The 15215-nt window shown below is 34.3% G+C and overlaps 1 protein-coding gene across 2 annotated transcripts in view; it reads left to right on the forward strand.

Moving 5' to 3' along the window:
* The window catches only part of LOC149772628 (cell adhesion molecule CEACAM5-like), an 89061-nt gene that overhangs the window by 64072 nt on the left and 9774 nt on the right, over positions 1-15215 (forward strand). Inside the window, exons 8-11 of one of the 2 annotated variants that reach the window (XM_089947569.1) lie at positions 1589-1894; positions 3145-3489; positions 9502-9636; positions 12649-12679. In XM_089947569.1, the coding sequence (XP_089803695.1) occupies positions 1589-1894; positions 3145-3489; positions 9502-9636; positions 12649-12679 (817 nt within the window). The remainder of the gene's footprint in view (positions 1-1588; positions 1895-3144; positions 3490-9501; positions 9637-12648; positions 12680-15215) is intronic. The other variant, XR_016417659.1, reaches the window with a different exon arrangement.

Below are 15215 nucleotides of genomic sequence, written 5' to 3' on the forward strand. Positions count from 1 at the left end.
TTTTCCCTATCAGCAAGACATTGTAAACACAGTGTTGTTTTTCTCCTACATAATAAATATAAAAAAAATATTAAATGTTGTACTTTACTAACTCTCTTACAAGATCGGGTTTTGTTTGCTAAATATCTCTTGCCATTTATTGGTATTATTACATTGAATTTTGCAAAGCTAGCCATGACCTGACCTAATTACTCGATTGAAATGCTGACAGTGACAGTCCAAAGTAATGCATTTCATTTCTTTTGCCCGATTAATAAATATTACATCTTGTCAACGCTGTGCTCAATATAGGCCGACATATCACGAATCAGGAAAACACAAGGGTGGTATCCCCTGTGTCCAAAATTAATATTACTTTGAACAGAATATTCTGGTTACAATTGCCTCTTTTCAAATGGTAAGCATTGCTGTATTTTATTTTTGTCCATTGGTTGAATTAGGTATGCGTTTTGCTTCAGTATTGGAGACAGAAACCTTAAGTGCGCAGAAATGCCCGACAGCATTGTATATAAACTGATATGCAGAAAAACTAACCATACAACTGACTTGGGAGAAACTCACACAGCAACATATAAGTATATAAAATGCCACTAAAACAAATACCATGAAATCTGCTGTAAAGCAAAACAATTTAAGTTTTAAATTTGAGCATCCAAGAAAAATGCACCAAAACGATTTGTCTCGATCCATTTCCCGATGCTAATAATTAACATTATTTGATTTTAAATAGTGAGTGCTGTTTCCTGGAACCTGAATTATTGTTGGAATTATGTATTTATGTAACGAAATAGAAGAATTAAAGGCATGTGACCCAATTAGTTTTCATATCAGGGTAAAACCGAGCTTAGATTATCAATATATAAATCATCTTTTGCCCCATTTTTAAAGAATAGCATCACTTTAAACAGTTGTTAACACATTTTAAAATTGTACATTAATTCCATCTCGGTCAGTATATTTTGTATGATCAGTTGATTAAAAAAATTTGAAAACATCTGAATTTTGAATGGGTGGAGTTTCAGACTGGCTAACTTATGGTAATTTGACACAGAGATTGAGAAATAGAAAATAATTGGGATTATTTTTTTCACAATATCTGATCCTGAACCTAAAGATTTTTCAGGCATAGGAACAGTGATTTACTCATACTTGTATACATATGATCTTCTTTGCTAACAATAAATAAATGATAAATGGTTTGCATGTGTGGGTACTGTACAGGAGAATAATGGGTCAATTAATTTTGATCACTTTGTGACCCCAGTTTTGGTACGGTCATTTGTAATCTGTTAGGAATTTAATAAAATTTGGTGATGCAATGGCAAATTCTAACTATGAGTCTCAGAATGGATTTTAAGAAACTTTTGGAAAACCATAATTTAGTTGGGTTGGGTTTTTTCATCAGTTAGTTCACTATAGTTGTTTGACATCAGGTTTAGGGTTGTATGCATATGTCAAATTGCGTATCAAATATTAATCGACAAATATGAATTTTAGCTGCAACAAAAAAAGAAGCAGCAAGTTGAGAGACTCAATAGGTTACTTTAAATTAAGTGTTCATTATTTATTTTTTGTGTTTTGATTGCAGATCCCCCAGCTGTTGACATGGAAAGTAGAAATGGAAGTCACAACGACACGAGTCTTATGATAAAATGCTCAGCACATGGCATACCTGAACAATATACCTACAGATTGACACACAAGTCTCTGTCCTCTAACACAGAAATACGACAAGTGAGTTATGAGTTCATCTCTACAGGAGTAATAATCCACCGTTTTAATAATCCTACCTATATGGACACAGGAATTTACACTTGTAGTGTAAACAATGGAATACTGGACTACACTGATGGATCATTGGATCAAAGTGTATATTCCACTGCTTGGATTAAAGGTCAGTGTCAAATTAATATAAAATGCACGTTTCTTTATTTCCATATTTATTCTCATTAAACCTTTAATATTTGTACATTCATCAACATAATGTCTTTTTTTGTATTTCATACCCATCTACATAATTTTGTTATCTGTAAGGTGGTGTAATTGAGTATCAGTTTTTACTCAAACTAAACAGTTAAGATAAATGTTTTGTACCTCTCATGATAGACTGTAGTATTTAAATTATAATTTCTGTTCCATTTTTTTTGTTACAGATAATGGCCTTTATTATAGATCACAACAGTCTAAATAAATTGTAATTTCATGAACATTTTACAAGTACTCTTTAATGTAAAGCTAAATGTGTTTATATGCATAGGATTCAGTGATATGTAAAAACATCGGGCTTTAGAAATTATGCTTAGGTTTTTTATCCCTACCCCCAATTTCACCCCCTTAGACAACAGTATGTAAAGTACCAAAAGCTAAAAGTAAAAGAGGGTAAATCCTTAAAATATGTTTGTTTTATTATTGATATAAACATTATTCTGTTAAATATTCCAAGCAAGTTTCAGTTAAATGTCAATGGACAATCACAAAGCCTATAGTTCTACACTAAATGTCTGCCTCTTACCTCATGCTGGAGGGCAAATCGGGCCTATTCTAAACCAAGCCTTCAGGTGGTAGTCATCTCTAATGGTGAGAGCTCTTTATGTTAACCATGTTTGTTTGAAGCATTGTTGTTAATATATTTATTACATTATACATAGTGAATATGTTTAATGTTCAACAAAAGTAAATATATTAACAAGATTATGGTTATACATATTTATAGCTGCATCATTTTTTTGTAACAGCACCTAATGTTTTAGATATAATGATTCTTCATACAGTTACTAGTAAACCTAATATATGGTTCCACATTCTTTCCATGGGTTATTCAAGAGTTCACTTATTTAATTGATCATTTAAATATTTTGTAAAGTTTCTAACTTCTCTTGAGGATGTGCTTGCCATGTTCCTGACATGGTTCAGCAGAAAGGGTCTTTTCTTTTCTTTATCTGTTTTTTTAAAATACTTTTTCTCCTAAACCTAGGAGTACAATATTGATATATCTGCGACTGTTCGGTTAATTAAATTTAAATCATGCTTAAGGAATGTCTTTAAAACAAACTCGTATTTCTGAAAAGGTTTGCCATAATATCAGTTAGGTATAATTGTTTTTCTTCCAAAATGTACATCCAAACATGTATTTGTTGTGTTCAGGACTCCCTTATGTCACATCAAGAGAAACGAATTTCTATGCAGAGGTAGGACACTCTGGAAGGCTCATCATTGAGTTATATAACAGTTTGTTGGATTTGATGGTTACATGGTATAAACACAACGGAGGAACTCTAGAGAAACTGCTGAACTCAGACAAGTACAACATCATTGTAGCCAGCAGTATGGTGGATGTAAATTTCTACTCGGTCCGAATCCGTGAACCTGGTTTTATAGCCACTTTGGAGATTAGAAACATAACGGAGGAGGACTTCAGTTTATACCAAGTCCATGTGCAGAATTCTGTTGGGGAAATGTATCCATTGCTACTACAACTGAGTGTAAGTGGTAAGTTCTTTTAAACCACATGCTCCTGCATTCATTAAGAGAGTATGACACCTTTCCTTGACTAGGATTAAATTGCTGTATTTCAAAGGCTTGCCCATTTTCTTTCATACTCAACAGGGCTAGAAATGTGTGATAGTGTAAAGGAGGTTTAAAGAAGTCAAAAGATATTTGACCTAAAATAAATCCTTTCATGGTAAAATTATTGCAAATTTAGGAATTGTCAAATTACAAAGGCTCTCACAAGAGTCGAAATCTAGGATAGGCTTGATGGTTCTGAAGAAATATAATAGAGAATGAATAGCTGAAAACTTGAAATAGAAAGCAACTAATTAAAACTACTTTTAAATAAGGATTGCCATCAATATTCAGAAAATAACTTTCCTCCACTAAAGTTGATAAAACTATCATTGAGTATCACAAACATCGTTGTACATTTTATTATTATTTCTGTATCAGACTTAAAAATATACGTTGTTTCATGTTCCATGGACCACTTTATATGTGGTATCAATTCATTGATGCACTTTCATATCATACTGTATTGAATGCATTTCTGTCCAATTTGTGTTATTTTGTTTAAACTCAAACTGTGAAAAGTGTTTCATAATTTTTCAGTCTTGCAATTAAGTTTTTGTGTGCAAGTATTTCATATCAGTAATTGTAAAGAAGCTCTTACTATCTTGCCTTGTAAACAATGATGTAATTGACATAACAATGATATTAAATTAGTTTCAAACAATACTTACTGAATGTTGTCACTATGAGAAGATCATCCATAATGATGATGTAAAATAACTTGAAGGAACAAAGTTTGAATAGACAACTAATTTCTAGCTGAATAAACCAATGCTTTTATAAATTAACTGCTACATGGATAAAATCACTTGTTTCATTTATATAATGCATCCAACTATTACACTGTTCACTGCATCTCATAGTTTATTAGAATGAGTATTTTTTTAGTAATGTCTGTTAATCATCATAAGATAGTGTACCCATTTTGTCCCTGCACGTTAATTAGTGTGGGCGTTTGTAAAGCTGGAGAATTACTTAACAAACCACATTCTGTCTGTCTCTTTGTAACTGGGTATTTATTTATAAATTTGTGTGCTACCCATCTTGCAATTGCATACCATTTACCAATTTTCTATTAGTTAACAAGGATATATGTTGGATTGCATGTGTGTATACATGTTATTAAATTATACCCTTTCTCTTCCTTTAGTAGGTTTAAATGTACAATATCAGTAAGGTTTCCTTTCTTTTTTATTTAAGCAACTCTTTCAGTCACACATCCACTTATTCACAAATATTGCTACATACGCTCTGATCATGTTCGTAAAGGTGGTGGTCCTAATTGGTCCATGCACACCAATCCAACATGGTGTGCATGGAAAAATTGCATTATGAAAACTGTGTGATGCATGTAGACTTTGATGGAAACCCTGGCTTCAATCTTCTAAAATACGTGTGCATGGGTTCAATGTTAAGTTTTCAAAAACATTAAGAATAACAATTCCTCTGTTTGTAATGACAGCCAAGGAGTGGTATGACAAACCCGTGATAGTCTCATGGACTATCAGTGTATCTCAGGATATAATAATAATAATGAGTACTTTGTATAGCGCCTAATCTTTAGAAGCTCTAAGCGCTTTACAACATTAGACAACACCTATAAGATAAAAAAACATAATAATATTATTACAAAAGCAAACACCATGAAATTAGAAAAACATAAACAAAATTAATTTAAAAAAATATGCTGAGAATATTTCAGGTAGGAAACATTATTAGGTCTTTAAGTTTGTTCTTGCAATCGAAATAAGTGAGTTTTGAGAGCCCTCCTGAATGTGATCACTGTCTTTGTGTCTAAGTTCAGTGGGCAATTCATTCCATGTTGCTGGGCCTCGGTATGCAAAAGAACGTATCTCAGGATATCTATAATGATCAGTAGACATTATCTGCACCATAGTAGTGTGGCAAAAAATAATGATTATTTCTTTCTTAATTAGTGATGTAGATCCCCCTACATACATACATACATACATACATACAAACATACATACATATATATATATACCAAAATGGTTGCAAATTGGCCATGATCGAACAAGAAATTAAATAATCTCCATGTGGAAATCAATGAGTTCATCCTCTCTGCAGAACTACAGCAACATTCTCACATCAGACCTGTTGTAGAGCCACGGTTTGACCTTGATTTTGATTTTCGCACCAAGGACGCTCTATTAAAATAACTAAAACTGAGAATGTAATTAGATCAATTTCAGTATTGTGCACATGAAAGATTTCCTGCAGGAGTGGACTCCCAACAGCATCATCATCATCATCGTTTCACGCAAGCAAGTGTGCAACAAACTTCAGCAAGAACAGTTTAGACTTCATCAATCAGAATTCCCGTATGTATCACTGGTGCTGTTGTATCCTTCACAGGATACTTTCAAAATATGCCAGGCACAGGCGAGGCCCCCAAGCCTGTTTTGCAATGAATTGTCCCAATGTTGTCTCACTTACACAAAAACTGTCCACAGTGCACAGGGATTGACAGTGTTGCACCAAAAATATGCATGGATCACCAGTAATCACATAAAAAAGTCAGACCTCCCTTGCCTGGCTGAGTCACGCATTGAATATATGTTGCAGGAATCCAAAGTGGGTTTTGATTTGATCACCAGTCCCAAGACTACAACAAACTTCAACCTGCTAGTGATTCGTTCACACATGTTTATTATGAAACAATCATCATTCTAATGCTGTGAGAGAGAAGGCCAGGACTGCAGTTATTATACCTGGGTAAATCCTTTTCACAGGGATATTACATGCATGACATGTATTGCAACTTACCAGGCAAGATAGTGACACCACCATGACTTTACTTTACTGGTTACTATTAAACCACCAGGTTGCTTCCCGCTTCAATATTTTTCTTTTGGCACATCTAGTGCATGCCCCATGATTGTGTGTTTGTTATTATTTGTCTGCATTTGTTGTATCTTTTTCACCTGGGGCATATAAAACAATATGATCTTAAGGTGTCTCTAATTTCCACCATGGATGTAATTGACTTTTTAAACAACAAGGTTTCTAGCACCAGTCAAACATCGTACAGCATTAACCAAGATTTGTGATATTCATTGAACCATCCTGATTTAGCAAAACTTAGTTGTTGTTCAACTTAATCATGGGGGCCCTGAGTGGCCGAGTGGTCTAAAGCGCTCTCCATTACGGATCACTGCCATCTCACCTCTGTCTGCGTGGGTTCAAGTCTCAGATTCGGCTAATGTGGATATGTGAGAAAGCTTGCCAGTAGCTTCTCGTGGGTCGGTGGTTCTTTCCGGGTTTTTCCTGGGTTCTTCCTCCACCATTAATACTGGCCGCCATGTATAGCCTATTGTGTGCTGAAAAATTGCATTAAACCCTACAAAAACAACAACAACTACTTAATCATGAGATGGCTCAAGTGACCAATGATAAGTGATGCTACCATGTTCTTAAAGACTTCACAAACTTGGCAATCATATGTCAGGCAACAAGTACTTCGCTATTCAGAAAGTTATACGTCATAACACCCAATGTACTCATGGTTTTCAATGACAGAGCAGAGACACACACATGTTCTTAAATATTCATGCAGCATGGTGTTCTGGAGACATGGTACACAACAGGTTCAAGAATTTCTTGTGCACTCAAAAGCAGGATTGTTTGGATCTGCACACAATCAGTCACGTACACCTATGCATACGTTGTTGTGTCAGTATCAACCAGATTTTTCACTGACATTGATGTCAGCACAAACGATTGACAGCACACAGACTTGTTAAAAATGCAGTTGCACCATTTTAGATTGGGCATACCAAATTGTTGGTACAATAGCAACTTGAAGTTACATACAAAAATATTATGCCTGCAAAAGAAACCATCAAACAACAGCTGCAGTCGCATCAATCCACATGTGAATGTCTCACCATGGGATTCTAATAAGTAATTGCATTGTGTAAAATCACTGTTGCAACTGGTAGAACCAAGTGAACACTTTATAAATTGCTGGTGGTGTTGGAGTAATCAGAATGACCATGGAGAAGTTACCAGCACAATCCCTGCAACAGCAAGAAATGCAACTCAATCGAAGTCATTTTCTCTCTCATAACAAAAGAAGGCAAAGTTTACATGTTTAAGCAACTTAGTTGCCCACTTCTTCTGATAGTGTGATCCCTGGTGTTTGTTGTGCACCTGTACATGAACTCATTGATGCTGTTTCTGTTGTCGATTAATCACTGTATAATGGACCAATGGATATTCACAGAAAGTAAAGTGTCATTGCAAAATCTGGTAACAAATATGATCCAGGGCACAACCACATTGATATTGGGAACCCGGAACTTGCTAGAATTCAAAATCATATTTCCATGTGTAATCATGGCACTGCCAGGTATTCATCAGAAGCACTGCATTTGTAATACTATTAACCAAATGTTTGCATGGAACCATTTAGATGTCTGCTGCAAACAGTTCATTTATGTTTGCATGTAAAACACATAATAATTGGAACATCTTTGGCATTCCCACGTGTGTGTATGAAATTGAAGCCATTAGTGATGAATTTCTGTTGTGCACCAAGTCAATCATGGGAAAGAAGGCCAACATAGCCATTACCATACAAACCAACAATGAGCACAGCCATTGAAATATCAACCGAAAGTTATTCTGTTGACATTGAAACATCATCAGAACTGTGCTGGGATGGCCTGACATGGTCACCAGTGGGTATTAGCTAGATGTTAAAATACTAGAACACAATAATTTTTCCTGCAGAAATGGTTACCATGATTCTCTAGGCATTGTCAATACCCATTGGTAATTAGGCATTGTCAACACCCATTGGTAATTAGGCATTGTCAACACCCATTGGTAATTAGGCATTGTCAACACCCATTGGTAGTTAGGCATTGTCAACACCCACAATGGTAATTTGGCATTGTCAACACCCATGGGTAATTCGGCATTGTCAACACCCATTGGTAATTAGGCATTGTCAACACCCATTGGTAATTAGGCATTGTCAACACCCACTGGAGGTCGCTGTTTCTCTCAAATGCTATGGTCTCACAGGAAACTTTCAATCCTCATTAGGATATCTAGCTGTGCAAGGATAATGTAGCAAGATGAACTGGGTTGGGGTCAGGTTATTACAATAAACACACTAAGAATGATAATGAAATAAGACATTTATTTATATATGATTAATTTAAAATTGTAGCTTATTGAAGCTTATTCTAAATATCCATATTCCTTGGCAGAGGCAGAAAATGAAATAGATGAAATTTACAAACACAGTTATTGAATTACATTGTAATTATTGCATTAAATCTTGAACTTGTTAGTTTCTAAAATGTACATTAATTTATCAAACTTTTCGTACTGTTCAACTCTAGTTATAAAGGATATTATGTATCCATCTGTATAATTACATTTCCAATCAATACAAAAATACAGTTGTATTAGATCAACAGACCAATAATTTTTTTTCATTTTTATAGTGAACATTTATATCAGCTCAAGTTTGAAATGTCCACTGTGCCTGATACTGTCTCATCCTTATTAAATTGACATAGGTCATTGTAGTGACATCAGTAATGTTACAGTCCCCCATAAAGTTGATATGGACCATCACTGATACCATAAACTACTTAGATTCATAGTCGTTTTTGAGTACTGATAATTTCACTCTGACATCATCAGTGACATTCAACCTATCAAGCACTGCTATCTGATTCATTCAAGTAGGTGAATTAGTTTTTATCCTTTTAGACCTTTGTCTTTGATATCGAAGAAAATCCTTCAGTTTGAGAAAGTATATGATGATGAAACTAGATTCTTGAAAAGTAACACCTGAGTAAACCAAATGTTTTCACTTGCTGGGTACAGGCGTCAAGCGTATTGTAGCCTATATACAGATATTATCAATTGCTTAAAAATCTCTTACTTTTTTAACAGGTAGCAAACCACAGGAAAAGAGTGGCCCAGATGCAGTAATTATTGGAAGTGCAGTTGGGTCGACCTTATTTGTATCATTAGTAGTTACTGTTATTGGGATACTGCTGTATCGGAAAAGAAATGCCCATGATGAAGGTAATATATAATACGAACACAATATAATTGATCCCTTTTCATATTTAATGGTAAATTCATCAACAGTTTTGAAATTATTAACAAGTATGTATATGCATTTAAAGAAATGTTTAGCGCTTACCTGATATCAGAGTAAGAAAAATAATAAAGTAAATCTTGCATGATTTTTTTAATAGAATTTTAACTCATGAAATCATGACTTGCAGATTGCAATTCAGGGCACAGTTTCATAGCCATATGTTTTATTCAGTATTAGTAGTCTGGACTCACAGCTGAAAGGGAGCAGGGTTTGAATCCTGCGATCAGCGTATAATTTTTTGAGAGAGATGATTATGATGTTGGTCATCTGCTGATAGCTTTTTAAAATATTTAACCATGCTAATTCCTACTTATAGGTAATATTTATTTTTTGGAACTAAATTCAAAGAAATTTAAGTTCAAATGTGTTGTGTTCCATTTGTGCCAAACCCAAACCGAAATCACAAGCTTATTTTAAGGTTGAGCAAGCATGCTGCGAGCTTGTTAAGTAAGTTTGCGGCAAGCTTATATTTGAAACTGCGGCAAATATACTATGTATTCAGGAATAAAAACCCAAGTATTTATCTCTTTGATAAAAGTATTTCATTTTTAGTTCCAAAATCACTTATGAAGTCCAAAAAATATCAGTAAGTGTTATTCATGATCATCCTTTAATGAGCTCCTAAAATTTAGTTTTACCATCCATTTTGAAAGGCACACGTCAAACGAATGGCACTTCAGAGCTTTAAGCAAAAAAAAAATCTGATGAAACTGATTAGGTACCATATGAATTATTGAAATAAAATAAATGCGATATTCTTTGAGAATGAAAAGGATTAAATGTAACAACCTCTGAACAATTGTTAATTTTGATATGCAAGAGTAAATAAAGACCCTAAGAATAACGGAAATGAGATTCATAAGCATGCATTTAATTTTATAATTTCATAGCCTTATTGTCTATAACTGACAGCACTGCATTGATTACTAACATTTGCCAAGTGCAGCAATAAATAATAATGATCTTCAGAATTGTCATCTCAATCATTGGATGAAGCAACAATACAAAGTAATTTTTTGGCGTATTTAAATCATAAAAGTGAAACAGAATGCTACCGCCAGTCTACAGTCCTGAACACTGTAAACGTATGACACACTCTTGAGTTTACTCACCAACATGATAACTCTGTGTCTTCAAATTATCTCTCGGCTTATAGGATCGGTTACTGCACAAATATTGCTTCAGTGGGCAATGAAATTTACAGAATTAACATGCTAAATTGTTTTTTAAGCGACGCTACAGTGGTTGTTTTGTGTTCTTGTGACTCATATATGTTGTGTGTATACCAGTCTGCTGACCGTAAATGGGGGAAGTATTTATCTTTAACGACTTGATACTGACTTAAGTCTCTGTTGCGGAAAACCACATTAATCTTCCATGGCTAGATTTGATTTACTTTTAAGCTAGAGAACTTCACAAAGCTTAATTCTTTATAGAATGTTGGCTGAATGGGATGCATTTCTCTCTCAAAAAAACCCAGATATTGTATATATTAGTAAGTAAATAACTGACCATCGTTTTTTCTTTCTTCTGGCAGGAGATTGTCATTGAAACAAATATATGACAATTATTTCAAAACCTCAATGCCAGAAGTTAATATTACAGTAGTTAGTGAGATTATATTTGATGGTGCAGTCGGTAAATAGCATTTACAAGTACTTGACATCAAATATCTTGCCGTATTAAGGTAGTCTGTAAATAAAGATGAAAAATGTGCATTTGTAGATGAAACCACATTCGTTCATGCATGTTTGATTTACGTTTATACTGGGAAATTATCTGATGATTTTGTAGCCATACCTTTTGAAAACATTGTTGGTCTGGGTTAATTTATTTTTAAAAGATAAGAGCTGTATCATACTAAGACCTAATACTGTGGAAAGTGATTGTATTAGTTCTATAGTAAACATTGTATGGGATGACTTTGATAATATACTGTGGAAAGTGATTGAATTAGTTATATAGTAAACACTGCATGATAACGGCTTTGATAATATACTGTGGAAACTGATTGAATTAGTTATATAGTAAACATTGTATGGGATGACTTTGATAATATACTGGTTATGTGTGTTTGTAAGGACACGTTTTTGTATAGTTTAAAACTTTTAACTGTAGATTGAAATATTTGTATGTTTAGGCACATAAACATATTACAGACAACTAATAGTTATTGTATGATTATAATCCATGTCAATCACTGACAAAATAGCCAATTCAATGTACAGTCACTTAAAGAATGTTTCTTATATGTAAAAAGCTCAAAGTTCAATTGTTTATCTAACCTGGCTGATATTTTAAACAAGGTATATCATTCACTTGGAAAAAAGATATTTGTAGAATTAAATTACATTTTCTATTAAAAAAGAACAAGAAATCAGTTTAATTTGAAATATATATCAATATTGTTCCTATTTAAGTTCAGACAGAAATGTTGGAATAATACATTTTATATATGTAGCAGCTAAGTACAACTGTTTAGCATTTCTGCAAGAATTGAAAATGTATGTACATATATTTAACTAGAGTGCATTATCAGATGCTATGAATTAAAAACAAAATAACATTTAAATTTGACTTGTTTCTTACTGCACATGATCTATAGTCAAAATGTATATTCAACATTTCAACAGGTACTGTATGATCTTGTGCAGGAGCTATAGCTAGCTGCCAACTTTCCACTTTCAGGACTGATTAAATTACAATGCAAGCTTGCGTGCAGGCTTATGTAGATTTTTAGATTTTGCAGACTTGGAAAAATTTCTTTTGCAAACTTGTGCAAGCTTGAACATCAGATTTTGCAAGCTTGCAGACTTGAACAAATTTCTTTTGCAAGCTTGTTCTAGCTCCCTTACTAGCTTGTGCAACTTCAGCTAGCTTGTGGTAAGCATGCATTTTGGTTTGGGAATATCTTATTATTTCTAATTGAGCAGGTAATTGTGTGAAAGGAGAAAACACCCCAAGGTAAGTACTGACTAAATATTTCACTCATGTCTGAACAATTATTAATAATTCAAAATTGTTTTTGATTTCTGTCTGTATTGCTGCAAATACAGTACACAATGTTTTTGTGATGTAAACAGAAAAACAAATGTCATTGTTTGACTAACGTAGGGACATCTTGGCACACATAGAAAGATAAATCTTTAGAGAGTAAAGTAGGCATTTTAGAAGACAAAAATAACAAAAGTTAAATGTAAGATTCTAAATGCATATGAAAACAAGTGATAATATATTTTTAAAAATTGTTCTATAAGTAGAGAGAGAATACAAAATAATAGGTCCCTAATATGGCCTACTGTAATTCATAAAATGTAGTCATGACATTTCTGTTTTAAAACATGAAAAGTGTAATGAACTGAAACTGACATGAAATATACCAGAGATACTGCCATATTAAAAGAAATGCATACCAACCGCAAAGTCTAAGGATTAACACTGAATTATTGCGCAAGTCAAGTGGTTAACCTTGTCATGCTGAAAGAAACTCTGCAGTCTGAAGGGATCAAAACTCCTATGTGACCACATTGGAGCCACATAAATCTGTACTGTTACAAAACTACCAAGTCATCAGTCTCCCTTTGGACAAAATTTAACAACTCGTGTACCAGAAATGAGTGGATTGAGAACACAGTCCTTCACCCTATGGACATGTCGAGCTCCAGTATAAAAATGGAAGATTTCCTTGATAGGATACTTCATTATGACTAGAAACACAGAGCAAGAAAGATGAATCATTTCACACAGACACAAGTGAGTGATGGAGAGAAACTTGAGAGTGATTATGTGTCTTGTGATCACATCAGTGCTATACCCTGCAGCACCATCGATTCAGCATGGCATGGCTGCTTCTCTACCACTACTACCACCATGGAAACTGATCCTGTTCATGTACCAAAATATGGATGTAAAACTGATGCTGTTTATGTACCACCACATGGGATGTAAAAGTGATGCTGTTCATGTACCACCATATGTATGTAAAACTGATGATGTTGATGTACCACCATATGGATGTAAAAGTGATGCTGTTCATGTACCACCATACGTATGTAAATGTGATGCTGTTCATGTACCACCATATGTATGTAAAAGTGATGCTGTTCATGTACCACCATATGTATGAAAAAGTGATGATGTTCATGTACCACCATATGGATGTAAAACTGATGATGTTCATGTACCACCATATGGATGTAAAACTGATGATGTTGATGTACCACCATATGTATGTAAAAGTGATGCTGTTCATGTACCACCACATGGATGTAAAAGTGATGCTGTTCATGTACCACCATATGTATGAAAAAGTGATGCTGTTCATGTACCACCATAAGGATGTAAATGTGATGCTGTTGATGTACCACCATATGTATGAAAAAGTGATGCTGTTCAAGTACCACCATATGGATGCAAAACTGATGATGTTGATGTACCACCATATGGATGTAAAAGTGATGCTGTTGATGTATCACCATATGGATGTAAAAGTGATGCTGTTGATGTACCACTATATAAATGTAAAAGTGATGCTGTTGATGTACCACCATATGGATGTAAAAGTGATGCTGTTCATGTACCACCATATGGATGTAAAAGTGATGCTGTTGATGTACCACTATATAAATGTAAAAGTGATGCTGTTGATGTACCACCATATGGATGTAAAAGTGATGCTGTTGATGTACCACCGTATGAATATAAAACTGATGCTGTTCATGTATCACCATATGGATGTAAAAGTGATGCTGTTCATGTACCACCGTATGAATATAAAATTGATGCTGTTGATGTACCACCATATGAATGTAAAAGTGATGCTGTTGATGTACCACCATATGGATGTAAAAGTGATGCTTTTCATGTACCACCACATGGATGTGAAAGTGATGCTGTTGATGTGCCACCGTATAGATGTAAAAGTGATGCTGTTGATGTACTACCATATGTATGTAAATGTGATGCTGTTCATGTACCACCATATGGATGTAAAAGTGATGCTGTTCATGTACCACCATATGGATGTAATAGTGATGCTGTTCATGTACCACCATATGGATGTAAAACTGATGATGTTCATGTACCACCATATGGATGTGAAAGTGATGCTCTTCATGTACCACCATACGGATGTAAAAGTGATGCTGTTCATGTACCACCATATGGATGTAAACGTGATGCTGTTCATGTACCACCATATGGATGTAAAAGTGATGCTGTTCATGTACCACCATATGAATGTAAAAGTGAGGCTGTTCATGTACCACCATATGGATGTAAAAGTGATGCTGTTCATGTACCACCATATGGATGTAAAACTGATGATGTTCATGTACCACCATATGGATGTAAAAGTGATGCTCTTCATGTACCACAATATGGATGTAAAAGTGATGCTGTTGATGTACCACCATATGGATGTAAAAGTGATGCTCTTCATGTACCACCATACGGATGTAAAAGTGATGCTGTTGATGTACCTCCATACGGATGTAAAAGT

Source organism: Sinohyriopsis cumingii, unplaced genomic scaffold (genome assembly GCF_028554795.1).
Source record: "Sinohyriopsis cumingii isolate HCF-2022 unplaced genomic scaffold, ASM2855479v2 utg001339l, whole genome shotgun sequence".
Taxonomy (NCBI): domain Eukaryota; kingdom Metazoa; phylum Mollusca; class Bivalvia; order Unionida; family Unionidae; genus Sinohyriopsis; species Sinohyriopsis cumingii.